Source organism: Cavia porcellus, unplaced genomic scaffold (assembly GCF_034190915.1).
Source record: "Cavia porcellus strain 051 isolate PalLab524CR breed Dunkin Hartley unplaced genomic scaffold, mCavPor4.1 scaffold_23, whole genome shotgun sequence".
NCBI classification, from domain to species: Eukaryota; Metazoa; Chordata; class Mammalia; order Rodentia; family Caviidae; genus Cavia; species Cavia porcellus.
The window spans coordinates 42,900,990-42,927,035 of NW_026947506.1; the positions used below are offsets into that span (position 1 = coordinate 42,900,990).

The 26,046-nt window shown below is 45.0% G+C and overlaps 1 protein-coding gene and 1 pseudogene across 1 annotated transcript; both read left to right on the forward strand.

Moving 5' to 3' along the window:
• Positions 1–16: 16 nt before the first annotated feature.
• Positions 17–26,046, forward strand: Eif4h (eukaryotic translation initiation factor 4H). Its single transcript, XM_003469964.5, has 6 exons — positions 17–207; positions 14,975–15,162; positions 17,328–17,392; positions 17,488–17,584; positions 23,745–23,882; positions 24,185–26,046. The coding sequence occupies exons 1-6, from the start codon at positions 149–151 to the stop codon at positions 24,322–24,324; spliced, it is 687 nt and encodes a 228-aa protein (XP_003470012.1). The 5' UTR covers positions 17–148; the 3' UTR covers positions 24,325–26,046.
• LOC106027721 (cysteine and histidine-rich domain-containing protein 1-like) lies at positions 21,173–23,115 on the forward strand (annotated as a pseudogene).

Consider the following 26,046-nt stretch of genomic DNA (forward strand, 5'->3'; position numbering starts at 1 on the left):
GCGCGGCGCGGCGTACGTGCGCGTGCGTGCGTGCGTGCGATTTGCGATCAGGCGGCGCGGCGGACAGCCCCGTCGGCGGGGCGGGGGGGAGTTATATTACGGGGTCCTTCCTCACTCAGCCTGGTTCCTCTCGGAGCAGAGACGGCAAATGGCGGACTTCGATACCTACGACGATCGGGCCTACAGCAGCTTCGGCGGCGGCAGAGGGTGAGGCAGGCGGTGCGCGGACCCCGTTCCGGCCTTGGGGGAATGGCGGCTTTGGAGAGGGTCTCCGGGAGGAGGCTTTGCTGTTTACCTGGGGTGGTAGGGGTAGAGGCCCGGCCGGGCCCGCGGAGGCCTGGGAGAGGCGCCTGGAGGACTGGGGCCTGGAAATGGCGCGCTCCGGGCGGCGGTTAGGCACCCAGTCTTGCTCGTGAGGTGCAGCCCTCTGTTTCCTGCCGGCGACAGCGCATCGTTTTTGTCCTGCGTCGCCCACAAGGCCGGGTCTCCGCTTCGCCGAGTGGCAGGGACCAGCGCAGCCCGCAGCCTCGCTCCTAGCGGCGAGACCGGCACGGGGCTCGGGTGCGGCGCGGGATATGGGCCTGGGTTGCCCCGCGCCGGCCCGGCTCCCCCGCTCCTCCTGCTGTCTGCGGGAGACCGAGAAAAGCCGGGGCTGCGAGAGGAGCGATTTCTTTCTCCTTAGCTGTTCGAGCCCTGGAAGGGTCAGGTTTGCAGCCGGCAACGGGAGACCGGAGGGGGTGGGGAGCAGACCAACGAAAACAGATACATCATAGTGTTTTTGTGTGTCAGTCTTTCATAGATCAGAGTGCCTTATTGACAGGTGCCTTTTTTCTCCATGCTTACTGGAGGTAAATTTTTTCTCTCTAGTTTGTCCTCACCTGGAGAAAAAACTGCATTTAGCCTTGTGATACTGAGTGAATGCAAAGTATTGTATCTTTGAAAGGAAAATAATAGTGAATAGAAAGCTCATGATACTTATGTTGAGGAACCTGCGCTGTTTTTAAAGATTTACTGTATTTAAAATGTAGAAGATGGACTATAAACATCTTGTTCTTTGTCAAGGACACAGTTGGCCTTTGTATTCTTTAAGGAAAGGATTACTTTGCCACGCTAACACTACAATAGCACCTACTGAGGTGTGCGGATCACCAGGTTGCTGTCCAAAAAGTAGCTTTGTTTGGTGTGAATGATCACTAATACCTTGGTTTATGAGTGACTCAAAGGTTTGTTTTGGTGAGGGAGTGTACCCAATATCATTCATAACGCTATAAAATGTGGAAGTTGTAGGCAGAGCCACCGGTATTTCAAAGAATATTTTATTTGCTTATAAAAGAAATAGATGTTGGATGACATATAAAGTTAGCGCCTTTGGGGTAGGCTTTTAAACATGAGATTTGCACTTCAGTCTTCTTGAAATTTAATAACTTAGAGTTTTTTTTTCCTTTCAAAAAATCTTAAGAAGTACTTAGGAAAACTCTTCCTAAACAAAATGGTTCAAGTTAAGCCATTAGTTGCTGTAGGACTACAGTAGGTGGCTGTGCTATCTGGAGCTTAGGCACTCCTTTGCTTTGAAATTCTCCTGTCTTAGACATTTGCCAGCTCTTCCTGTAACAATGGGGTTGTTTTCATGGTGGCACATCCTTGTAATCCAAGCAGTTTGGAGGCTGAGACAGGCAGATCACTGTGAGTTTGAGGCCAGCCTGAATGGCGAAGTTTGAGACCCTGTCTCAAAACAAAAAACAAAACAAAAAACAATGGTGGTGTTCAAGTTAGACTTTTAGAGTGATTGTTGGGAGAGCCTTGCACAATCAAATAAAAATTAGAGTGATCAAAGGCAAAACTCTTAAAGACATGATTCACTCCAGTATCAGCAGGCAAATGAAAATGTCTTTGACCCAGAAGAACTACCAAAGCTAGTTTGGAGAGCTACTAGCTAGCACTTTGCCTCTCTTAGGCTTCCTAAAAGAAAGCCCTCATTTGCTGTTTGTTTCTTTTCTTTTGTTACTGAGAATGGAACCTAGAGTTTGCACTGAGCTACATCCCCAGCCCTTTTTTACTTTTTTATATTGAGGTGGCCTTGCTAAATTGCCCTGCTGGCCTGATCCTCTTTGCCTTAGCCTTCCACAGTGCTGGGATAGAAAGCCCCTTTGCTGTTAAGCTCCACCTGCATCTCACCTAGGGGTAGTCCACTTGGTCTCATGTTCATGTAAAAGTACTTGAAAAGTATTGTTTAGTTTCCTGAAAGCAGTTTTTAAAACCTGTTAGTGAGCTTGTTCATTTATATATGAGTGGGGCTTTACAGAGGAACAGATTGGGTTTTGGGGCTCTGCAATTTAGCATTGTAGTAGGAACAGTTGACCAGATGCTGCTCCTCCATGATCATTGCATTTGTCCAGTTAGGTTCCCATCAGCAATTGTCTCTGTGCCAGACAGTGTTTATGTACATATTAAACTTAACGGTAGGTTACCATCTATAAGAAAGCCAGTCTCATATTGCTTTATTCGACACTTGCATAGAGTGTCTTTTTCTTAGTCTAAAATACCTTCAACTGGATAATACATCTCTGCTCTATAAGTTATTTGGATCGCAGGCAAAAGGAAAAACAGGCTTGAAATGAATAGAGATGAATGATTTTTAAGAACTAAATATTCCCCTTGCTGGGTGTGGTGTTCTATGCCTATAATCCCAGCAGTCTAGGAGGCTGAGGCAGGAGGATCGTGTGTTCTAGGCCAGCCTAGGTAATTTAGCAAGATTCCATCTCAGTCTACAAAGGATGGAGGTGTAGCTCAGTGTGGAATGGGTTCAGCTCAGTTCTTGGAAGATGATCCACATTCGCTGTAAGTTTATTGTTTGGTTGCAGAAAGCATCACTACACAACTGCTTTTTGCTAAGCCTATCAAGAATGTTCCCCAGCCATGTAAGAGAACCAGGGACTCAACTGTTCAACTGTAAACCAGCCCAGCCAGAAAAACTTGGTGGGACCCTGTCTCAAAATAAAAAGATGGCCAGGTATGATAATAACATGAATATGATCCCAGCACTAAGGAGACTGAGGTAGGAGGACCCAACTACTTAGGGAGACCCCATCTCCAAAATAACATAAAAAATAACGTAATAGACCAGGAGTGGTGGTGATGTACACCTGTAACCCAGCAGGAGGATCACAGCGAGATGAAAGCTAGCCTGAACTATGTAGTCTCAAAAATAAAATACATACATACAAAGGGCTGGGAATGTAGTTTGGTGTGAAGGCTTTGGGTTTGATCTGTATCTGGGTTTGATCTGTAGTAATCCCCTTCCAGGATTTACTGTATATGTATCTGTCAAAAGTTCTAGTTAGGAAATTTCAAATTCTAATCTTTGAAGCTTGCAGGATTTAATTAGTACCTCTGCCTAAATTATTTTCCTTGTTTTTCTTTACTGTGATAAAATATATAAGGTCAGACTTGAACCATTTTAGATGGATAGTTGGGTGGGTTTAAATACATTTATAGTGCTGTGTGCAGTGGGTGTCACCTATCTTGCTGAGTCCTCATCTGGTAAAACTGAAACTCTGCCCAGTAAACAATGCCTTACTTCCCCCTTCCTGCGAGTCCCCAGTAACCACCACTGCTTTTCTGACTGTAAGCACTACTCTGGTTTTTGTTTGTTTGTTTGTTTGTTTTGTCTTTTTCCTTTTAATCAATACCGGGGATCAAACTCACGACTGCCTGCTTGCAAGGCAGGCACTTATGCCGCTGAGCTAAATCCCCAGCCCCTACTCTGTTGTTTTAAAATAGGGTCTTGCTTTTAGACCAGACTGTCTGCAACCTTACTGTCCTGCCTCAGCTTCCCACATGCTGGAATGACAGGCATAACCTCCATGCAGGTTTTATTTATTTATTTATTGTCTGTTTAAGACAGGGTCTCCTTCTACAGTTCAGGCTGGTCTTGAGCTCTCTTTTGTAGCCCAGGCTGATCTCAACTCGCAGTGATCCTCCTGTCCCAGCCTTCTGAATGCTGGGATTATAGGCATGTGCCACCACACCCTCCACTATGCAGGTTGTAATCGCTTAATTTTTTTTTTTTTTTTTTTTTTTAAATCTTTCTGAGACAAGGTTTTGCTATGCAGTTCAGGCTGACCTTGTACTTACTTTGTGACCCAGGTTGGCCTGGAAATTCACAACTGTGTTTCTGCCTCAACCTCCCAAGTGCTGAGATTACAGATGTATGCCACACCCGGTGGGTTTTTTTTTTTGTTGTTGTTTTGGTCTTTTTTTTTTTTTTTTAAAGACAAGGTCTCTTGCTATACAGTTCAAGCTGGCCTTGAGCTCACTTTGTAGCCCTGGCTGGTCTCGGAACTTGCAACAGTCCTCCTACCTCAGCCTCCCGAGTGCTGGGATTACAGAAGTTAGCCACCATACTTGGCTACCACACCCATTTTTAATCATATTTAGAGATTATAACAAGCAAGGTGCTGCACTCCCTTAATTCCAGCTGCTTGAAAGGCTGAAACAAGACAGAGATTTTAGGGAAATCTTTCAAGGTAAGGATTTTAAAGGTCTGAGGATGCAGTTGCCTGCAAGGCCCTGGATTCAGTCTCTAATAACTCTACCACTATCACCACCACCACTGCCATTGAAAGGCTTTGGGATAGGGGCTGGGGATTTAGCTCAGTGGCATAAGCGCCTGCCTTGAAGCAGGCAGTCATGAGTTAGATCCCCGAACCAATAAAAATGAAAAAGACAAAAAAAAAAAAGAAAGGCTTGGTATAGTGAGGAAACAGTGTATAAAAAGTGTCAGTATTCCCATTGATCCTAGAATTTTTTTGTTGTTGTTACAATTTCTCTGTTTATTTGTCTGGCCCACTGCAGAATGTTACATTACTATAAGTGCTGAAACTCTACTTGTTCCCTGTCTATCCCATTTTCTGGAATAAGAAGACATTTATTAAATGTTTGTTGAATGAATGAGTGGCACTTGTCATAATTTTATTTTCTTTTTTTTGTTTGTTTGGTGTTTTTTTTTTGTTTTGTTTTGTTTTGTTTTGTCTTTTTTCATTTTTATCGGTACCAGGGATCGAACTCACGACTGCCTGCTTGCAAGGCAGGCTCTTATGCTGCTGAGCTAAATACCCAGCCCCCATAATTTTATTTTCTTTGTTTAATATGCATCTGTAAAAATGGATCCCACTCATATTGTCCACTCCTCTGTCCCCCGGCCTTGTGCAGTGCAGAGTAGCGTAGGAGAAGGCGGCTAAACTGAAGCAGCCCAGGGAGCCTCCCAGATAAAATGACCTCTCAGTAGAACTAGAATGAAGGCAGGAATGGGACAGTCAGGAAGCGAATGAAGAAAAGGCTTATGCAAACTCTAGGTTACATGTCACATGCCAAGTCACATCATTAGGGTTTGCAATTACCCTTCTTCACCCCATAGAATTCCATGGCATGATTCCAAACCTTTGTCCTCTTGTGAATGGTTTTGCAGAGATACTTAGCTTTAAAGGTCTCTGAGGACAGATCCAGGTCTCACTGACTTGCTCAGGCTGGCCTTAAACTTGCTTTTCTGCCTTAGCTTCCCAAGTAGCTGGGGTCACAGGCATCCACACCATGCCTAGCTGTTGAGAGTATTGGTGAAATGCATTTAAAGGGTGTAGCAGTGTCTGGTGCTAGACAGCGCTTGATGAGTGGTACCTCCTAATGCTGTGCTACCTTCATGTCTCTTGTCCTCAGAATCATTGATTCTAGGTTTTTAAATGTCTTTTCCATGTCACATACACAAAACCCAGTCAGCAGGAGTGGGGAAACTTTTATGGTCCAGACTATGTTTCTAGAGCCAGGTCAAAGAAGCTGTTTGCTTTAATGACAGAAAACATCTTTGTTTTGTGGTACTGGGAACTGAGCCCAGGGCCTTACGTATACTAGGCAAGTGCACTTACACTGAGCTGTCCTGTAGTTCTTTATTTTGAAACAGGTTTTTACTCAAGTACCCAGTGTGGCCCCAGACTTGCAGTCCTCTCGCCTCAGCTTTCTAAGTAGCTGGGGTTACTTGTGTTGGGTGCCACTGCGTCCAGCTAAAATAATTTTTATAACTAGCATAGCAACAGTAATATAGGCAGGTTGTCCTAAGTAATTAATTTGTTTGATGCTTGGGATATTTAACATTTCCAAGGCTTTAGAAACTTTGTAAACTCTCAGTAGAGTTCCACATAATTTTTTTAAATTTATGAAATTAACCTTGGTGTTGTGGGAAGGCCTCACTATTTCAAGGCATCTTCCAGAAGCACGGCACACACAAAGTAGTATTTTGAGTGGGTGACCTCCAGGATCATGTCCTCTTCCTACCCAGTCCCCGTCGAAACCACAAGAAAGCATTGCTGCCCTCACCTTGGGCATCGCTGTGCCTCGCAGAAGGCATGGGTGAGTGTGTGCTCAGTTCCAGTGGAACTTGGCAACATGGCCATCCTGTGTGAGGCCTCTTTACAGTTGTGTCCTTGTGTCTTGGAAGTTTCCCCCACACCCTGATTTCTTAAGTGGGCTGTTATGAGCAGGCTTCCCAGGTGCTGTGTGCTACTCACCAGAAAGCTGGCCCCATTCAGCATGTGTCTGCTACAAGTAGATGGCCTGGCAGCTCCCTTCTCCCTTCTTAATCACTGTGTAGTTGCTTATGTTTTTGGAGCCTTTTAAATATCAGACTTCATAGATGGTAACTGATTCTTCATGCTTGCTTTTGTCTTCTCTCTTATGATGTGCTGTTTTGGTTGAGATAGGAAGAATGTCCAGCCTTACGCAGATAAAACATAATAGAAAAAAGCTAGGTGTGACAGTGCAGACCTATAATCCCAGCAGTCTAGAGACTAAAACAGGATTGCCTCAATTTAAAGTCCAGCCTGGATTACCTAATAAGACCTTGTCTTAAAAGCAGACAGAAAAAGGGCCAGGGATGTAGCTCAAGCATGATGCCCTGAGTTGAATTCCTAGTGCAAATGTATATATAGAGAGAGTTGGGCATGGAAGGAGTATTTAAAAAGCCTTTTCAGATAACAGTGACTATTCTTACTTGATGTGACTTTATTGTAAAATTAGTTGAAATACAGCACCTGAAACCTCGGTAAACTTTTTATGCTCTGTTTTGGGTGGGTTTTTGTTATTGTTGTAGTTGTAGCTTGCTTGTTTATTTTTTTGAGACAGGGTCTCGTTCTGTAATTTAGTCTGGTCTTGAATTCACTTTGTAGCCCAGGCTGGGCTCAAACTTGAAGTGATTCTCCTGCCCCAGCTTTCCAAATTCTGGGATTACAAGAATGCACCACCATGCCTGGCAGCTTTTCATGCTTTGTTCATACAGAAAACGTATTCTCTGTCTTGTACTTTGAATGGGATCTTCATCAGTGTGACTTGTTATATCCATTTGAGATTTAGAAACTATGGTTTTGGGTTAAAAATTATCAATTCTTTGTTCTGGAGATCCTCTAAATGTTGACACATGTAATTATTCAGTGTCCTGTTACATTAATATCACTATCTGTGTTCTCAGGAAAATATATGAATAGTGAGAAGCTATCAAGTTATGCTTATGGATATAGTTTTTCCAAATTTATACTTTCTGGTTGAAATTTTACCACTGGCAAAAAATACTGCTATTTTCTTTAAAACGACAGGCTTCATATTTAAGAAGTCTGCCTGCAGACTGACAGCCAGTTTGTGTACTTCTTCTTAACTAGTGAATGAAAAAATATCCTGCAGGATTTAGTAAAGTAGTGTCTTTGTGACATCTTTAATGCCAGCTACTTGGGAGGGTGAAGCAGGAGCATCACAAGTTCAAGATGGCCTGAGAATTTACTTAGTGAGACCATGTCTTGAATTAAAAAATAAAAAGTGGTGGAATGTTTGCCTAGTATCCATGAGGCCCTAAAATTTTTTTGGAATGATTTTTACTGTTCACCACAGATTTTTGTTTGGAGCTTTCTGTTTTAAGGATTGAACCCAGGGCCTCACTCCTGCCAGGCAGGAGCTCTGAGCCACATTTCCTGGCCCTTTTCAATTCATTTTACAACTGGATTTTGTGTGGGCCGGCTAGCAACACTTGGATTGACCTGGCCAGAAACATCTTAAGACTTCACCAAACCAGAACCAGAAAATAGTCCTGACTGCAAGACTGGAAACCTTAGCTGAGGAGGGGAGGCTGAGTATTTTCAGGACAAACCACCGTTTACAGAGATGTGACAGCTCTCAGCAGCTAGCAGACAAAAAAAGTAAAATACATTGTAACATGCAGCCAGGGTTGGTGGCCTGCTGGCCCATGGCTGCAGTCTGGTGCTCTGGAATCTGAGGATATAAATACCCTTCTTCTTTCTTTGTTGAGACAGGATCTCACTATGTAGTTTAGGCTGTACTTACTAGTGTAAACTGGCCTTGAACTTGCAGCAGTCCTGCCTCAGCCTCTGAAGTGCTGGCATTACAGATGTCTCACCATGTCCTGCCCTTTCCTATCTTTACGTATCCAGTTAAATCACTGGCACTGAATATATTCACAGTGTTGTATAGTCATCCACACTCAGTTCCAAAACTTCTGCATCATCAGATAGAAAATACCCATTAGATAACTCCACTTAGCACTTTTAACTTCTTAAATGTTTTGGCTAATCCTGTTAAACTTACCTTTGAATGCCAGTTGCATCCATCCTTTGTTTCGTTTTGAGATGGTCTCACTATGTAGTTGGGCTGGCTTTGAACTTAAAGCCATCTTGCCTCAGCCTCTTGGAGTGCTAGGGTCACAGTCATGTGCCATCACACCCAGAGTTCATTGTTTAATAGGTGACCCAGGCACGGTGGTGCACACCTGTAATCCCAGCATTTAATAGGTGACCCCAGGTCTGGTGGTGCACACCTCTTAATTCCAGCATTCCAGACACAGAAGCAGGAGTATCACCAGGGGTTCCAGGCCCTCTCTGTATCACTCTACTTTAAATTGATGGGGGAAAGGATTGAGATAGGGTCCCATGTTGCCTATACTGGCTTTGAATTTCTAGCTTAAGTGATTCTCCTGCCTCGACCTCCCAAATGCTGGCTTTACAGACAGGTGCTACCACACCCAGCTTGTGTCTTATTCTTATAAAAGCAAATAAGCCATAGCATGGTGCTGTATGCTAGATGGTTGGTGCTAAGTACTTCTGGATGGGCAGGCAGGACTGAACTGAGAGGATCTCTGTGATCTCTTAGGGTATCAAGGCAGTGCTCAGAGAGGTGACCGACCTCCAGGAGGGCCTCAGTCCTTGTCCTGATGGCAGCAGTGCTTAAATTCTGTGTGATTTCTGATGCACCTAAAACTTCATAGAAAAGTCCTTTGCTAGATATAAATTAGCATGTGTCCTTCCATTTCATTTTTTGGTACTATGGAATTTAGTGTTGCATTTGACTCAGTTTCTACTACTTCCTGGGTCCAGGCCCAAGCCCAGCCCTACTAACATGTCCTTTCTTGGTCTCTTGTCCGGTCGCTCCCTGTTAGGCTGGGCATCCTTGCTGGCCTAGCTCCAGGGTTGGATGTTTTGGGACTCGGCTGCCTGCTGCTGTGTGTTGTCCTATACTCTGGCTCTGATGTTTCTGCCGGGGAGACTGGCCTTGCTGCTCTCACACAGCTGTCTACAGTCCTTGGCCTTTGTGGGATTGCTCCTTTTGGGACCCACGCTACTGAATTATCAGCACCCCAAGAGCAGGAACTAGGTCTTCTGTACCTTTTTTTTTTTTTTTTTTTTTGGTCTTCTGTACCTTTGTATTCTGGCCTTCGTAGATATTTAGCTACTTGGTTGGTGTAAGTGAAGGAAAGGGTTCAGTTCTGTAAAGGGTTCGGTTTGTATGAGGAGCTGAAGGTTGGATTACCTTGAGCTGAGTCTGAAACGCTACTTTGACGCTTTCACATTATTTCAAGAATAAATAGACTGTGCCACAGGGGCATAAGGAGCAGAGTGAAGAGGGCAGGGTGCAGTAGTGGCGGGGACAGGTCCAGGTCTCTGCGCTCAGCTGGCCTGGTTCCAAAGGTGCATTCATGCTTGCCAGCCCTTGTGCCCCTGCTCGGACTGTGTCCTCTGGTATGATCATGGAATGGAATGCTGTTGAGCCTTTACTAGATTTGCAGGTAGCACTCAGGGTTTCTTTTTTTTTTTTTTTTTTTTTTTTCCAAATCTGTTTTAATCATAGATAAAAAGAAAAAAGAACTACTACAAAATTTTAAAGTACATCAATCAGGGGATAACAATGGTACATACACTACACATTGTCATCCCCAGATCATTCACCCAGGGCACAAAACATCTGCCTTCAGTTGTCTGAACAATACCAGCACAAATTTTTCTCTTCAGTAACTCAGAGAAATCAGTAGAATAACTGGTGGGTTTTTTTTTTTCTAAATCGGTACCAGTGATCGAATTTACAACCGCACGCTTACGAGGCAGGCGCTTATGCCACTGAGCTAAATCCCCAGCTCCTAGAATAACTGTCTTAACTAATTATTTATATGTACATATGCACACAGATATACATATGTCTCACACTAATGAAACAATACAGTGTTAATACATGTGTCTTATTAATGGCACTCAGTGTTTTTATGGAAGTATTTTCACTGTCAGTTGCACATCTTTAGGAGATTAAGATTTGAAGTATTTACCGGGGGTTTAGCTCAGCAGCACAAGTACCTGCCTGGCAAGTGCGAGGTCATGAGTTCAATCCCCGATACCAAAAGTAATAATAATAATAACAGATAAGAAAACTTAGGTTCAGACATGATTTGGCAGAAGTCCTGTGCCAAGCTTCGAATGTGAAAGGTGAATTGCCTCCTCTGTGTGTTTGTGGTCACGCAGCACAGCTAGCTTAGGTGATGTGGCTGTGCTCCAGACCACCCATCTCTGCTTGGTGACTCCCTCAGGGTCACCTTCTTAGCACTATTCTCTGTCTTCAAGACAGCCCTCTGGGAAAGAACTGCTGCTCAGCTCAGTCATTCCATCTGTGCGAAGTTCTTTTCTCTCCATTTGAATTAAAACTTGTGAGATTCTAGATGCAAATTTCTTCCAGCAGCTTAGGAGCCTAGAGGTTGGATCATGGAAAGTATTTGGCACATGATCTAGATTCTGATTAATGTCTAATGTTGAAAGCCAACTTTTCATTACTTTTGAGCCCTCATTCCCCTGCTTAATTGGAGGATCAAAGAGAGAGTTCGGCACTTCTAGCTGTGGTCTGACCTGTCCATTTGTTGATTGCTAGGTGGGTAGCTGAGTTGTCCTGTGCATGCACACTGTAGGGATTATGTGTTCCCCCTGGCCTGAGTTGCTGGCACACAGTAGGTGCTTCATAAGCACAGTAGGAGCAAATTGCACCCCAGCTGCTAGCTGGTAGTGGACTAGTGAAGCCCAGGGACAGAGCTGCATCTGTAGAAAGCTGTGAAATGCTGCCACTTGATACTACCTAGGCTGTCACAATTGCTGCTTGCTATAAACAGGTCTTTCTATCTCCTGCAAAGACAGAGTTGCCTCCTCCCTCCTGGGATTCATCCTTTAGGCTCCCTTTATTCAGGGAGAGGTCAAGTCTGACCTCACCGACTTGGTCTAGACCATGTCCATAACCATGAGTTGTCATGAGGCTGACTAGGGAGCCCTTTAGCCACCTCCCTGCCTCTTTGCCTCCATTAGCACTCAGGGATGTGCCTGCTGCCTGGCCACTATGTACATATCCGAGATAGTCCCCTATCCAGTTTACTCTCTGAAGTTTCAGTGATGTTGGAGTCAGCTGTGGTCTCAACAGTAAGTGGAAAATTCCAGAATAGTGCTGTAGGTTGCACATCATGAGTGGTGCAAACCGTCCTGCCCTGGGTGCCAGTCATCCTTTTGTCCAGCGATCACCATCCATATCATGCAGCTGTCATCACAATCCTGCTGACCTGTTGTCACATGGTCTAATGTAGCCTCATGCAGTGTCTGTGTCAATGAATCACATAGGCACAGTATCATTTTTCCATCACACAGGAATAAGGATGGGAGTTCGGTGCATGAGATAGTTTGAGAGGCTACACCAGCAAAGCATTTATTGCAGTATACCGTTAGGGTTGTTCTGTTCTATTACTGCTGTTATTAGGCTCTTGCTGTGCCTCCTACTTGAAACTTTATCAATGTATAAAGTATGTGTGCAGTCAAGCACTGACCAGTTTCAGGCCTCCTTTGGCCATCTTTGAACATACCCCTGGGATAGGCTGCAGTAACCACACCACCACAGCTGCCTGCATCCTTCTGTATGTGGTCATACATGCTGTATAGCTACTCAGTTGTGAGCCACTTGAATGCAGGGGAATATTTTCCACATTCAGTGTTGAGTAAATGAATTTGTTTATTTTTGAGACAGCGTCTTGCTATCAGTTCAGGCTGTCCTTGAATTCACTATGCAGCTGAGGCTAGCTTTGAACTCGTGGTGATCCTTCTGCCTCAGCTTCCTGAGTGCTGGAATTACAGGTGTGATCCACAATCCCCAAGTAAATGAATCTATTGTGACAGGTTTCCAAATGGTTGTTATGTATTCATTTGGTATGCAATCTAAAGAATGTTTTATGGAAAATATTTGAGGGTTTGTGGCTGTGGAGGTAGGAAGGAGAGAGTGGTGTTGGCAGAGAGGATTTAAGTCATATGTCACCAACTTGGGAGGGTGGTAAAAGGGAGCAGGTGGCCTGTGATTTCCCTAGCAAACCCGTTCTCTTGTGCTTCTAGGATAGGATGCTGGGCATCCTATTAGGAAGTGGCAAGATTCTTAATTAGTAAGCTGTTTTGTTTAGAAGTGCTCCCTTTTTTCTCTCTCTCAAGTTTTCCACACATTCTACTTCACATACTTTGTAATCTGCAGTAAGGTTGAAAGTGACACACTGACCAGCAGCAGCAGCAGCAGCTTACACACACCCATGCGCTTGACATCCTCCTAGGGTTAGGGATATCCTACTAAGGACAGTGCCATTAGCTCCCCTCAGTGCCACCACCAATACGGGAGCCCTGTCTCACATGTGTGCCATATGTAGGCTGTCTGAGTGCTCTTTGTTTGCTCTTTGTTTTGTAGTCATTTGGTCCAGGATGTGACATTGTCATGTTTTGTGAGTCCCTCTGCCTATTTTGTCTTTGTGATTGACAGAGTTAAAGAATTCATGCACCAAATAGGAAGCACAAATGTTTGTTTCATTACTAGTGATACTATGTTCAGTTGCTGGTTAAGTGATGGCTAACTCCCTTTTGAGAAAGCTCTCTCTCTACCTTCAGACTAGCATAGTAGAACCCGTGGTGATAGTTGAGGTCAGGCAAGTATCTTGTTCCAAAAACCATTTCTCCTCTGGTTCTGGCATCTCCTGATGAGCCCTAACTGAATCTCTGACTATATTGGTAGCTGGAGTAGTGATTTTTCTGATGATGGATTTTGTCTGCATTTATCAGCTGACACTCAGCTGATAGAAAGAGCCTCCACTTACTTAAATTGGCTTTATTTTTAGAGCAGTTTTAGGCTGATAGTACAACTGAGTGGAAAGTAAAGAGTTCTCATACATCCCTTCCCCCTTCAGACAGCCTCCGCCACTGTCAGCAGCCTACACTGCAGAGTGGTGCCTGCAGTGACAGGTTGTCGTTACCCCAGCCACAGGAACCTTAGGACTGTCTTCTGGTGTTTGTCTTCTGTGGATTTGGACAAATGTACACAATGACCTCATCTGTGGTGGTTTTTGTTTTTTTGACACAGGGTTTCATTATGTGTTTCAGGCTAGCCTTGTAGCTCAGGTTGGTGTTGAACTCACAGTGATTGATCCTCCTGCCTCAACCTCCCTCCCCAGCCCAGTTTCTTTCTTTCTTTTTTTTTTTTTTTTTGTTACCATGGATTGAACTCAGGACCTTGTGTGTGCCAGGCAGGCACTTTTTCTTTCGCCACTGAGCTAAACGTCTGGCCTGTCCAGCCCAGTTTCTAACACTCAGTTTGTAGGAGAAGATGGTAATGGCAGTTGCTACTGCCCATATATGTATGCTGTCAGAGTGCCTTGTAATTGTCATTTTTCAATAACTCAAAGACTGTGTTAGTATTTTTTTTTTCTTTTGTTTTTTTGAGACAGGGTCTTGCTATGCAGTTCAGACTGGCCTTGGGCTCACTTTGTACGTAGTCCAGGCTGGTCTCGAATTTGCAATGATCCTTCTGTCTCTTGACTCAGCCTCCCCAGTGCTGGGATTATAGGCGTGCACCACCATGCCTGGCTGACTACATTAGTATTATTGACAATCAAATTTATTTACTTATTTGTTTTTATGGTACTGGGAATTGAACCCAGGGCCTTACTACTGAACCATAAACCCAGGCCTTTTTTTGATTCAGGAGCTCATTAAGTTTCCCAGGCTTGGCTCCAGAACTTGTGATCCTCGTGCTTCAGCCTCCTAGAGTGGTAAGATTACAGCCATGCACTACCATGTCTGGCTACAAATAAACTTTACAGTGAGTGACTTTTTGAGTATGTATAGCTCGTGTGAGCGAGAGTTGGAATTTGAACCAGTACCTCTGCAGTGTGAGGCACTTAATGTATCCGAGCAGCAGGTGTGGAGGTTACGCAAATTGATAATGCTCACCGTCGTGAGTGTTGGAGGGCAAGGAATAATGTGTAGAGGGGAGAGTGGTGTGTACATAGGTAGTACTTGATGTGCAGCGTGGAAAATTCTGAGTAGAACCTTCTTAGCCCTGCAGTGGTGGAAAAAAGCAGTTGGGTTGTGATGAGCTCAGACCTCTGCAATCCCTCTGAATACAATGTGTCATTCCAGTCCATTATCTGTTTCTGTCTGAAAAAATAGGCACCTTCTGGAAAAATGATGCTGTAGAAGTCTTCATCACGTTCAGAGCTGGGGTTGCTGTGGGAGCGGGTGTTCAGTTTGCTGCTGTGTGGCTGAGCCAGTCCTGCTCGGAGGCAGGGCCCCAGCAAAGCTGAGTCGTGTCTGTCTTCTCCTAGGTCCCGCGGCAGTGCTGGTGGCCATGGTTCCCGCAGCCAGAAGGAGCTGCCTACAGAGCCCCCCTACACAGCTTATGTAGGAAACCTCCCTTTTAATACAGTTCAGGGCGACATAGACGCTATCTTTAAGGATCTCAGCATAAGGAGCGTACGGCTAGTCAGAGACAAAGACACAGACAAGTTTAAAGGTGAGTCTTGGGAATTGTTACTACATACCTACTGCAAAGGGTTAGGGGGACCTGAATGAAATATATTATTTAAATGGAAGCTTCTGATCATAAAAGAGTGACTGACATTAACATACAGTCATAACCTTGAGTTAAGACAGGCATCACAGAAGAGCAACTTGAGTTATGACCAGAATTTTAAGTTTGATTTCAGACTGAAGTGTTAAGTTACAATCCAAATGCCGACTGATTGCACAGTTTTCTACAAACTCTTGAAGCCTGAAAAGCATATATAAATGTGCATAAATCAGTCTGAGCCATGATTTTGGTCAGTGCCTTATATAACTGCTACAATTACTGCTATTAGAATGGCCCCCCAAAAGCCAGAGAAGAACTGAGGAAGGGAGGATAAGGAAAGCAATCACAATCGAAAAGAACAGTATTAAAAGGCAGAAACAAACCACTGTGGCAGCTTTTTAGTTCTGAAAAGGTTGAGACCCAGTGAGCCAGAAGCAGGTCCTAGTGGGCTGCAGACTCCCGAGGAGAGCAAGGACACAGAGCTGGGTTCCTGATGCTCTCATGGAACGGGTTGGGGACTCTCCTCCCAAACAGTAGCCACCTCCCGTTTCACCCTCCTGTCCTGCAAGGCAAAGAAGTTTACTCGAATGGTGAGTACAGTATGGAATTGTTTCTGGCCAACTAGGCACTTTGATGAGTATACTAGGAAAATTATTGGTGTTTCTGGTAAATTATGCCATTATACAACCTTTTTTATTTTGAAAAGATTAGTTAAGGGGTGCTTTGGGAGATTTGGAACCCATTGTAGGTTATTTCCATTAACTACCTTGTGTTACAACCAGCCCTCACAAATGAGTCAAGTTTGTAACTCAAGGGTCCACTGTAGCTCTAGTTCTTCAGTTCCACTTGGAAAAGCAGCATTTTTCACATAATCAGTTGTAGAAATATGTGGTATATGCCCAAACTGGGGACTTTTCAGGCTCTTTCCACCTTGGCTGAGTCATGTGTTCTTTTTACAGTTAAAAATAGAAAAGATAACCTAGTCAGCCAGTGTTGGCAGTATACAGTGGTAAAGTGAGCGTGTGTGTGTTTGGGGAGGCTTGGCTCGATTCGGATAGATTTTAGTGTCCACAGGTCAGTCTCTGTGGGGTGGTTTCCTGGCACGAAGCAAGCCGAGCCTAGGGGTATGGTACCTTACACCCGGCCTCCTTGGGAGCACAGGGGCCCTGTGGCGGGGAGCAGGCAAGCAGCAGAGAAAGCGCTGTTGGTCTGAGTAGTTTTGTGTACAGCAAGTGTCCTTCTTGTTCTGGCTATAGAACCTGCAGCCAGGCGTAGTACATGGTCAGATGATGAACAGCTTGAGAGAATAAGTCCCACCCAGTGAACTTGTGACCAGCCTTAGAATTTCAGACCCATGTGACATGTGGGTGACCCCAGCCCCAGGCTGCATTGGTAGCCTGAGATTTGGAGTTTGTTTCCAGCTCATCTGCAGTTAGCAGCTCAAGAACAGGAGCTGTATGCCTGGGCTGCTGTTGCCTCCTTTAACTTGAGAGTAGCTTTCTCAGTTATGCTCAGCATTGAATGCATGGGTTGGGGTGAGGCAGTGATGTGAGATGTTGCTTAACCCAGATTTAGACTCCAGGCAGCAAGGGAGGGACAGTGTCAGAGTCAGTGTTGGGTGCAGGGTGTCAGTGACACATGTATGAACCTAGCTCATTAGCAGATACCCTGACTAGACTACCTGTGCTGTTGACGATATGTTTACTTCAGCTACCCAAGTAGGAAGGCACTAGGCACCTTGAGCCTATTCAAAAATAATCATTCATTTGTTTCAGTACTGGGGACTCAGCTAGGGCCTTGGCACTGGGTTCCATTCCTGACCCTTTTTATTTTGAGGCCAGGTCTTACTAAGGTGCCCAAGTAAGACTCAGACTTGTTGTGGTCTTCCTGCTTCAGCCTTTGCTTAGCACTCTCATTGGTAAAATAAGATTCAGGAGCAGGAATACCAGTCATTATCTGTTTCCTGAGAGTAAATGTGCTTTTTTAATCCACTGTCATCTAGATGCCACAAAACTGGTCATTCTGGTTTAGGTTGGAGGAACCTGTCAGATCTCAGCAGATCACAGTTGGGAACCATTGAGGAAGCCGGTGGTTTCTTTCTCTTGCAGGATTCTGCTATGTAGAATTCGATGAGGTAGACTCCCTGAAGGAAGCCCTGACCTACGATGGTGCAGTAAGTACCATCCCCCCAGAGGGGATCTCGGGTCTAGTGAGCAGTTGGGATTTTTTTTCTTACAGATACTTACACTTGTTTTCCCTTTCCATTAGCTGTTGGGTGATCGGTCACTTCGTGTGGACATTGCAGAAGGCAGAAAACAAGATAAAGGTGGCTTTGGATTCAGGAAAGGCGGACCAGATGACAGAGGTGATTGGTTCTTCTAAAATTAAATGTAACTTGCTGTGTGCCTACCAGTTATGACTCCTGAGCATCACTTGCAGAATTTTTTTTTTTTTTTTTTTTTTTTTGGGTACCTGGGGGATCGAACTCATGAACGTGCACTTGCAAAAAAAGCTAAATCCCTGGCCCCTTCTTGCAGAATGTTTCTCTCAGATTTGATAGGGTCTGGGAGCTTTAAGCAGTCATGGAATTTTTTGTGTGTGTTGGCAGCAAAAGCTGTTAGAATTGTTTCATTGAACTCCTATCACGAGTTGTAATTTTATCTTTTTTGTGTATCTTCAGGAATGGGTAGCTCTCGAGAATGTAAAGGTGGCTGGGATGACTTCAATTCCGATATCAGTATTGCAGTAACGCACTTCTGTTCCCAGTGGCTTCATTGCCCAGCGCTGCTTGGGAGAAGGTGGCCTGGCTCAACAGCTTCTTTAGCTGCTTTTACAAGCAGAACTTTTCCCTTCAGGCACCAGGCGTGCAGTAAGCATTCTCTGAGCCTGGCTGGGCAGGATGAAGGCTGCATAGTAGGCAGTCAAACCGTTACCTTGGCCCAATGCTTTCTTGGTGCTTGGGATTCAATAGTCTTTGGACCGCCATGGCCCTCACTCAAAGGAGTGGCTTCTTGTGCCTTTGTGTCTACAGAGGACCATTGCTTTTGGAAATGGCAGTGTGAGGGCTCTGGAAACTTCCAGAAAGCCTTAGAGCTGTACTTCCTAGTAGCTCCTCCTTAGCTGGTACAGGTCATCTTGTGGCCTGTTTTTTCTCAAGGGGCTTTGAACTTGAGTCCCTTCAGTAATGTAGCATCCTGTCTCAGCAGCCCAGGAGCTCAGCTCATAGGCCAGGCCTCTGAAAGGTTGCTTTTACAAGCGCTTTGGCACCTCTGCTGTTGTTTTTTAATTATGCAGGTAACTCATACATGGTAGGAATGTAATTTATGAGAGGTTTAGGAGGAAAAGCAGATCTGTTTGCCTTCCACAAACTTGAGGTGCTTGTTGTGCACTGTACATGGTTCAGGAACTTCAGACCCTCAGCCCTTCCTAAGCAGATCTTGCCTGGTGTACAAGCACCAGAGGGGCCGGTACCACTGCAGTCTTCTAGTGTTGTGCAGGTGATCTGTTGAGTAAGTTCTTAAAAGTCCTGCCATAGTCAGAAGTGAGCTTATTCATAAAAGTGCGATGTCATCCAGTAGGTCTGTAATTATAAGGTGATCTTCAACTGAAATATGCAGCAGTCAGGGCCCCGTGACAGTTTTGCATCGGCAGGTTCTGTAGGAGCATTGCAAGCGCAGGGCTCCTCCTGAGAGGTACCTGCCTGTGGTTGGCTGTTCCTCAGGCCTGGGCACCCTCTGCCTTGCCACCCTCCTACTCCATGTGAGCTATGGGGGATTGTTGCTTCCAGCCCACGTGCTCCATGCTTGCTTGCTGGAGTCATGGCTGATTTGATGCTTTAGACGTTCCTTGGGAAAACATGTTTCTTACTCCAGTAGAATAGTTTTGGTTTTTAAATGGCATATATTCATCGTAATTTTTAAAACTATCCAAAATTGAGCAATACAGAATAGTGCAAAGAGGAAAGAGACTACATACAGCCTCTCAGCGCTGGGAGTGAGTGCTCAGCATGCGTGCAGCCCTGGATTCCCTCCCTAGCACTTAGAAATGCCAGCGTGCTCAAGGAAGCTGCACAGAAAACTGTAGTGTCTTGTGAGTAGCCAGCCTTGCAAAAATTCTGCCCAAAAGTCAAAGAGATTTGGTAATGCCAAACCGTGCTTTTTCCTTGCTGCATAAATTTCCCAATATGCATTGTACAGGGGATTTTGAGGTGAGGCTCACAGTTGGTGTTCGAGTACACTGATTTTCTCATCACTGTGTTACTCGTGCATGGGTCTTAAGCACAGCAGCAATGTGCTGATTTGCCGCATCAGTGTCGGGTGAGCTGATGGGTTTCATGCCAAAAGCAGGAGTGGTTTAATTTCAGAAAAGGACAGGACTTCAATCTGCATGTAGAAAGGTTAAGTTCAGTTTAGTTTTGGGAAAATGACCAGTTAAATATTTGAATACTAATTCAATTTTGTTTCTTTGTTTTTTTAATGAGCTATTAGTAGTCTAGTTGTTAAGACTGTAAAGAACTTTGCATTTGCCTGCATCTGAGTATATTTTCTGCATAGTAAAGCTCCTGTTGCTCTATTTCCAAAATCTCTGGCATTCGTAGCAAACATAGTATCTATAGTACCTGCAGTCAGCTGTTGTTACCCATGGTGGCTGAGTTCTCTGCAGTTGGCCCTGAACACTGCAGCAGCCAGGCCAGCAAGCCTTTGGTCCCTGCACTTACCCCACAGTAATACCTAAATCTTGTTTTCAATGTGCTAGTGTTGAGAAAATATTTGATTCTGGAAGTATAGTGTGTAGCATTCACAGGGGACGCGTGAACATGGGACTCATACTGGCTGCCTGCTGCACTGCGTGTTGCGCTCACAGCCTGAGCGCTTCCCTCATCCCTCTGCCCCTCTGCAGTCCCAAAGGTGCACCACAACATCGTGGCTCTTGGGAGCAATGGACAGTGTCCCGCACTGCACTGTGGGCCATTTTCCACACTGACATTGCCAGCTAAGAGCAGGAAGGGGTGGAAAGCCCAGCCCTGGGCCCTTGGGAAGGCCGAGTCTGGTGCAGGAGCTGAAGGGGAGAATGGAAGGTTCCTGTTGTCCTCCCAGGGAGATCAAGCAGGGGATGACTCTAACCCCTGCACAAGTGCCACCACTTTGACACAGGGATTAACCATGCTTTGCAGGTAGATTAATACGAATAATGAGGATCAACCACATATAGAAAGATGTACTTCAGGCTCTGAGGGTTTGTTTCAAAAATGTTAGTTCCTAAAATAGTTTAAACCATGACACTGCCCCTTGTTGATACAGGCGGTCCCTTCTGACTTCTGACTGAGGGAACAACTGTTTTCCTCCTGAGCTGCATGTACAGTGGTTAACTTGGGTGGGGTATTAAAAAGTCTAGGTAGTGCCTCCTACCCCCTGTAGTTAGCCCTCCCTCCGCCCTTTTTAAACCTCCTTAACAGGGTCTTGCTGTGTATTTCAGGCCAGCCACAAACTTGCAGTTAGCCTCCTGAGCCACTTTGTCCAGCTCTTTAGCTTTGCTTTTTTTCTGGTACTGGGAATCAAACTCATAACCTTCTGCTTGCCAGGCAGATGCTGTGCCATTGAGCTATGTACCCGGGAACTTTTCTTTAAAAGTCTCTTAAGACTTCAAATCTATCCAGAGAAAATCCTTCCTTTTCTGGATGAGATTCCTGTCACTTTGAGGAAGATGTGCAGGGGAAAGCAGGACGGATCCTAGCAACCACATCCCAAAACCTGTTTATCTCAGATACTTTGCTCTGAGTGGTTCATACTCGGGTCACACCAGGAGCAAGAAAAGGGGCCTGTTACCTGGAGATGTCTTGGTGCTTTGATTTCATATAGTGTTTCCTTGGGATTTTGTGCTTATAAAGTGTAAGCACTTCTAAATTTCAGGTTTGTCTTTTCAATAGCTGTGGATTTGTCAGAAACTAGACTGAGGCTGTTTCCAGAAGCTGCCCTGGCTTTCCAACCTGCACCATGTGACAGAACAGTTGCAGTCACATAGTTTTGTGCTTCCCAGTGTTTTGGCTTTACCTGTAACAGTGGGAAAGGAAAATGGCCTTAACTGTGCTAACAGCCAGGGCTGTGGTCAGCACTTCAATCTCCAGAACAATTCCAGTGATGCTTGTGTGTACCACCCAGGTGTTCCGGGTTTTCATGATACATTAAAGATTTGGTCCTGCTGTAAAAGAACAACTGATTTTTCTGACTTCTTAAGTGTTCTAGACTGTACAAAAGATAGATGTGATAGTGAGAAACCACCCGAGCCAGTCAAGCCAGAAGTCAAGACACTGGGCCTGGGATTTAGCTCAGTGGCATAAGTGCCTGCCTGGCGAGCATGAGGTCATGAGTTTGATCCCTGGTACCAAAAAAAAAAAGAAGACACTGAGACAAAAGATCAGAATTGCAATCCAGGTTTCAGGAACATAACATTCGAGCACCAAAACCAATAGAAACAATAAAAAGACCAAGCTGAGATGAACCAGTGACAAGTTTGGACTTTAAAAGTATCTGCCTTTCTAAAACAAGCACTAGATAAACTGTCATCAGGGAATAAAGAAGATAAGAAAGAAGGCAGTGGTGAAAGTAAGATTAGGACCTCATGTAAAAATAGAGGATGTTTGGAGAGCTGTATGTATCTTCCTAGAGTACCTGTTTCCCATGAGGGGTGACATAGTGAGGTTGCTGCAAAAGAAAAAGCTCTAGTTTTAACCTGTTCTTAACCCAAGAAGGCTGTACAGCAGAGAAACACATGGGGACTGAAAGGGGCCAGGCAAGAGTTGTTCCATGTAGACGTGACTGGCGTCAGAGTGGGGGTGAAGTAAGCATTTCCATATATGCTAAAAATTACTTTCTGATCGTAGTGGAGTAGACACAAACAGTACTTCGTATTTGAAGGAGAGAAAGCGTGTCATCAAAATGTGAAATGATGGGGTGTGATGGATATGAAGTGAAATCACACAGCTATGGCTACTACAAAGATTGCAATCACTATGAGAAAAGCTGAACCTAGGCAGTGGGCAAGCCTTGCATGCCTACAACCGAAAGACAGAAGAAACAAAAAGCAGATGTTATAAGTTGAGTGGAAGAAGAAAAAGAAGTTGTCTATTTCAGAAATCTTAATGATGTATGGCAAAGTTACGGCTTGCTGCAGTCTTTTAATTGCTGCTGTTTTGTGACCAAATCTGGTGTTTTAGGGTTAACATTAGGTTTTTAGAATCCAAGTCTATCTTTTTGCCTTCTGTCTTCCCTATGAAATCTATAAGACTATTCAGTTTTCCTCACTGTTAGAACCATATTTGTGTCCCGTGCTTTAAGAAGCTAGAAAATAACTCATAAACACAATTGAAAGATTTTTCAGTACAATGTAGTGTTAGGGACAAAAATAATGTAGTTCTGAACTTTTACCCCATAATTAGTAAAACATAAAATGTCAGATTGTTCCTACAATACTTGAAAGTCTTTAAGGAAGATCTGCATTGTCTTCTCTATGCAGATAGTTTTTCTAGGGAGATTACTTCTGAGATAGTGCAGTAGGTTAAAGGGGAATATGTGTTGAGTAACATTACTTTTTTGCATTGTAATTTAAAAATTCGGGTTGGGGACTGTAACTCAGTGGCACAAGCGCCTGCCTGGCAAGCGCAAGATCCTGAGCTCAATTCCCGTTACCCACCACTACCCCCAAAACCACCCCCAAAATCAATACCTATAATACTTACCAAGCCTATGATTTAAAAATACAAGAAAAACTACAAAAGTATCAATTTATAGGACTAAGCAAAAATGTTAAAAAGTTTTTGCTGGTTATTTGGTGTTATGATTAATTGTACCTGATTTATAGTCCAAGTCTTTTAATCTTCTGTTTACCAATAAAACAAAATATAGGCCAGGGATTTAGCTCAGCAGCACAAGTGCCTGCAAGCGCAAGGTTGTGAGTTCAATCCTTGGTACCAAAAAAAAAGTAGTTACCATGATGGTGAAAAACTATAAAATTGTAAACTTAAAGGTATATGGAAATATATTAGAGTATGGGAAGAGTAAATGCATAAATTCTTTTATGACAGCTATTACATGTTGAATACAATAGCTTAGTTATTTCAGAAAAAAACCCAGCTCAAGGTCTGCTGCTAGGATTTGTTTGAAGCCGCATAGATTAAAAAATAGTCTCATATTTTCCTCTTTTTCCTACCAGCTGAGAACTTAAATAGCCATTTATTCTCTCCTGTGATTCAGTGTCTCTTTTTCCTTAATCTGTGACCCTTGTTTTGTTTGTTTGTTTTGTTTGTTTGTTTGTTTTCTCCACTGTGGTTTGTCATGATGTGACCCTTGTAATCACACAGTGGGTTCTCATTTGGACGTGTTTTCAGTGCACTTTATGGTGGGAAGAAACCTCAGATGCTGAGCAGACTAAAGAATGAAAAACAAAGCTCACGATTGGTTCACAGAACACCATGTGATTGGCTTTGCGACAGTGTGTAAAGGGAATTCAGCAGCTGCTCTCTCCTTCAGGTTACAGGGATGACTTCCTAGGAGGCCGAGGAGGGAGTCGCCCAGGGGACAGGCGAGCAGGCCCTCCCATGGGGAGTCGCTTCCGAGATGGCCCCCCGCTGCGCGGCTCCAACATGGATTTCCGAGAACCCACAGAAGGTAGGATGTGGGACTGCCCTGGGGTGCCCCTTCCTCCCTTGCACAGGGTTTGTCTCAAGTCAGCATTGTCTGGAGTAGGATATTTGTTATAGCCCAGGTCTCTGCTGTTTATGTGAAAGCATAGGATAACCCAGTGATTGCAAACCTTTCAGAGCTCTCAGTGACACACAGAGTCCACAGTGGCACACATAGGTCTGCCCCATTGGGCCAGGCGGTTGGTCACCGTCCTTGGTCTGGAAGTGGGCCTGAGTGGCTTGAGAGGGTAGAAGTCATCCCCTGTAAATGGTGTTTTCTCTCTGCAGAGGAAAGAGCACAGAGGCCACGGCTCCAGCTCAAACCTCGGACAGTGGCAACGCCCCTCAACCAAGTAGCCAACCCCAACTCCGCCATCTTCGGGGGCGCCAGGCCCAGAGAGGAAGTTGTGAACAAGGAGCAAGAATGAGCCCGCGGTGGGGAATGGGGTGTGGGGAGTTAGAGCGAGACCACAGCCTGAGGGCCTGGACCGGCCACCCCGCAGTCGCGGTTCTGCAACTGACACTGTCCTCCTTTCTTACAGTGGAAACACAGAGCTTGTGAATGCATGTCAACTGTTAACAAGTGGTTTTTAGTACATCCTTAGCTTTGCCGTATCTATCTAGTGCCTGTTCTGTGCTTTTTATTTTTTCCATCCCCTCTGTCCTCATTTTCCTCTGTCCTTCCTCCCTCTTGCCCCCGTGTCTTTGCAGCACACGGTGTCTGGAGGAAGTGGGTGGGGCAGGCCCAGGTGCTCCTGCTTGCTTTGGTTTTCTCCTTTGCCTTCTCTTTATTTTCGACATGGGCCAGACTTAATTTTTTTCAGTGCTTCTCTTCTGACCTGCATGCTGAGTTCTGTGTCGCTGTGGCTTCCAGAGAGAAGCAGCAGTTGCTGGCAGGTTGGCCAGTGCCTTGTTGGTGTCCAGCTGTGATCAGTATGCAGATCTGGAAGCACCTTGTATTGAAGACAAGGAAAAATTCCTGTTGACCCTTGCAGCTTCCTTCCACTCCTATGGTCCTGCTCCTAGGATGTCCTGTCGCTATCAGCCCTCCCCCAGGGCTGGGCAGGTAAAGCAGGTGTGAGGCCCCAGGGGAGAGTAAGAGGCTTGTTGTCGGTGCTCCTCACCTGTTCCCCAAGGGCTCTGTGTGTCCATATAGTTTGCTGCAATCTCTCAAGACCGTGTCCAGATGGTTCCTGCTCTGGAGGCTTTGGGGGCTTGCTTGTGCTGTCCTGCCTGCCCAGTGGCTCGTGTCATTTCCAAGGGGCTCCAGTGCTGTGGGGACCAGGAAGTGGTGGCATTGTACTGGGCTGACACAGTGATGTGGACTTAGCCTTCCCCGCATTCCTGTTGTCTGTTGGGCGTCTCCCCCATATCTGTGTCTGTTGTCACAAAAGCGGTCTAATGAGACTGCCTCCCATTGCCCTGCAAGCCAAGAGTGGAAATGGCCTCGAAATTGGCACTTTATTTCCGTGGTGAATAGCTGGTGCGGAGCTGTCCAGACCCTCACTGACTGCCGAGGACCGTAGATGTTCAGGCTGGCCACCTGTCTCTGGGACTGTCATGCTCTTGTGCAGTGGCTGGCACTTGCCTGGGAGGAAGGTGTTGGGCAGCAGCTCAGGTGCCTATGTGTGAGCAGATGGAAAATCCTTTAGTGCCTGAGTCACAGTGTGTCCCAGTGGGAACTGCTAGAGCCCTGAGGAAGGGAGGCCCCATCAGGATGGCTGAAGGCCACGGAGCGGCAGGGAAGTTGCTTGGCTTAGGGCTCCCCACTAGCTGTCATTCTCAACCCCTCTGATTTGTCTCTGTTGCAAGGTCTTAGTAACTCACAGAACTCATATTTCTCCCCTCTGCCTATCATCTTCTCTGCTTCTGAGATAAGAACCATTTGTGTAACACCAACACCTACCTTAAGAAAGACATGCATTATGTGGTTGAAACAAACCTGATGCTTTGAGACGACCCACACACATCCTCAACGCAGAAAGATTAAGAGCAAAACAAATCCATCCACACCACTGGGCACCCAGCTGGCTCCCGATGCGAGGGTGGAATTCTAAACACTCAACACATTCAGCTGTATGACAGAAAGTAAATCTATGGATATGGTATTTTGTGAATGATCTTTTAAATAAAAGAAAAACCTTACGTAA

What these genes read in the sequence shown, in the direction of transcription:
- Eif4h (XM_003469964.5), top strand. Translation starts at nt 149, where the DNA reads ATGGCGGACTTCGATACCTACGACGATCGGGCCTACAGCAGCTTCGGC. An exon ending in AGCTTCGGCGGCGGCAGAGG is followed by an intron (nt 208 to 14,974) that starts GTGAGGCAGGCG and finishes GTCTTCTCCTAG; the next exon opens with GTCCCGCGGCAGTGCTGGTG. An exon ending in TTTCCGAGAACCCACAGAAG is followed by an intron (nt 23,883 to 24,184) that starts GTAGGATGTGGG and finishes TTCTCTCTGCAG; the next exon opens with AGGAAAGAGCACAGAGGCCA.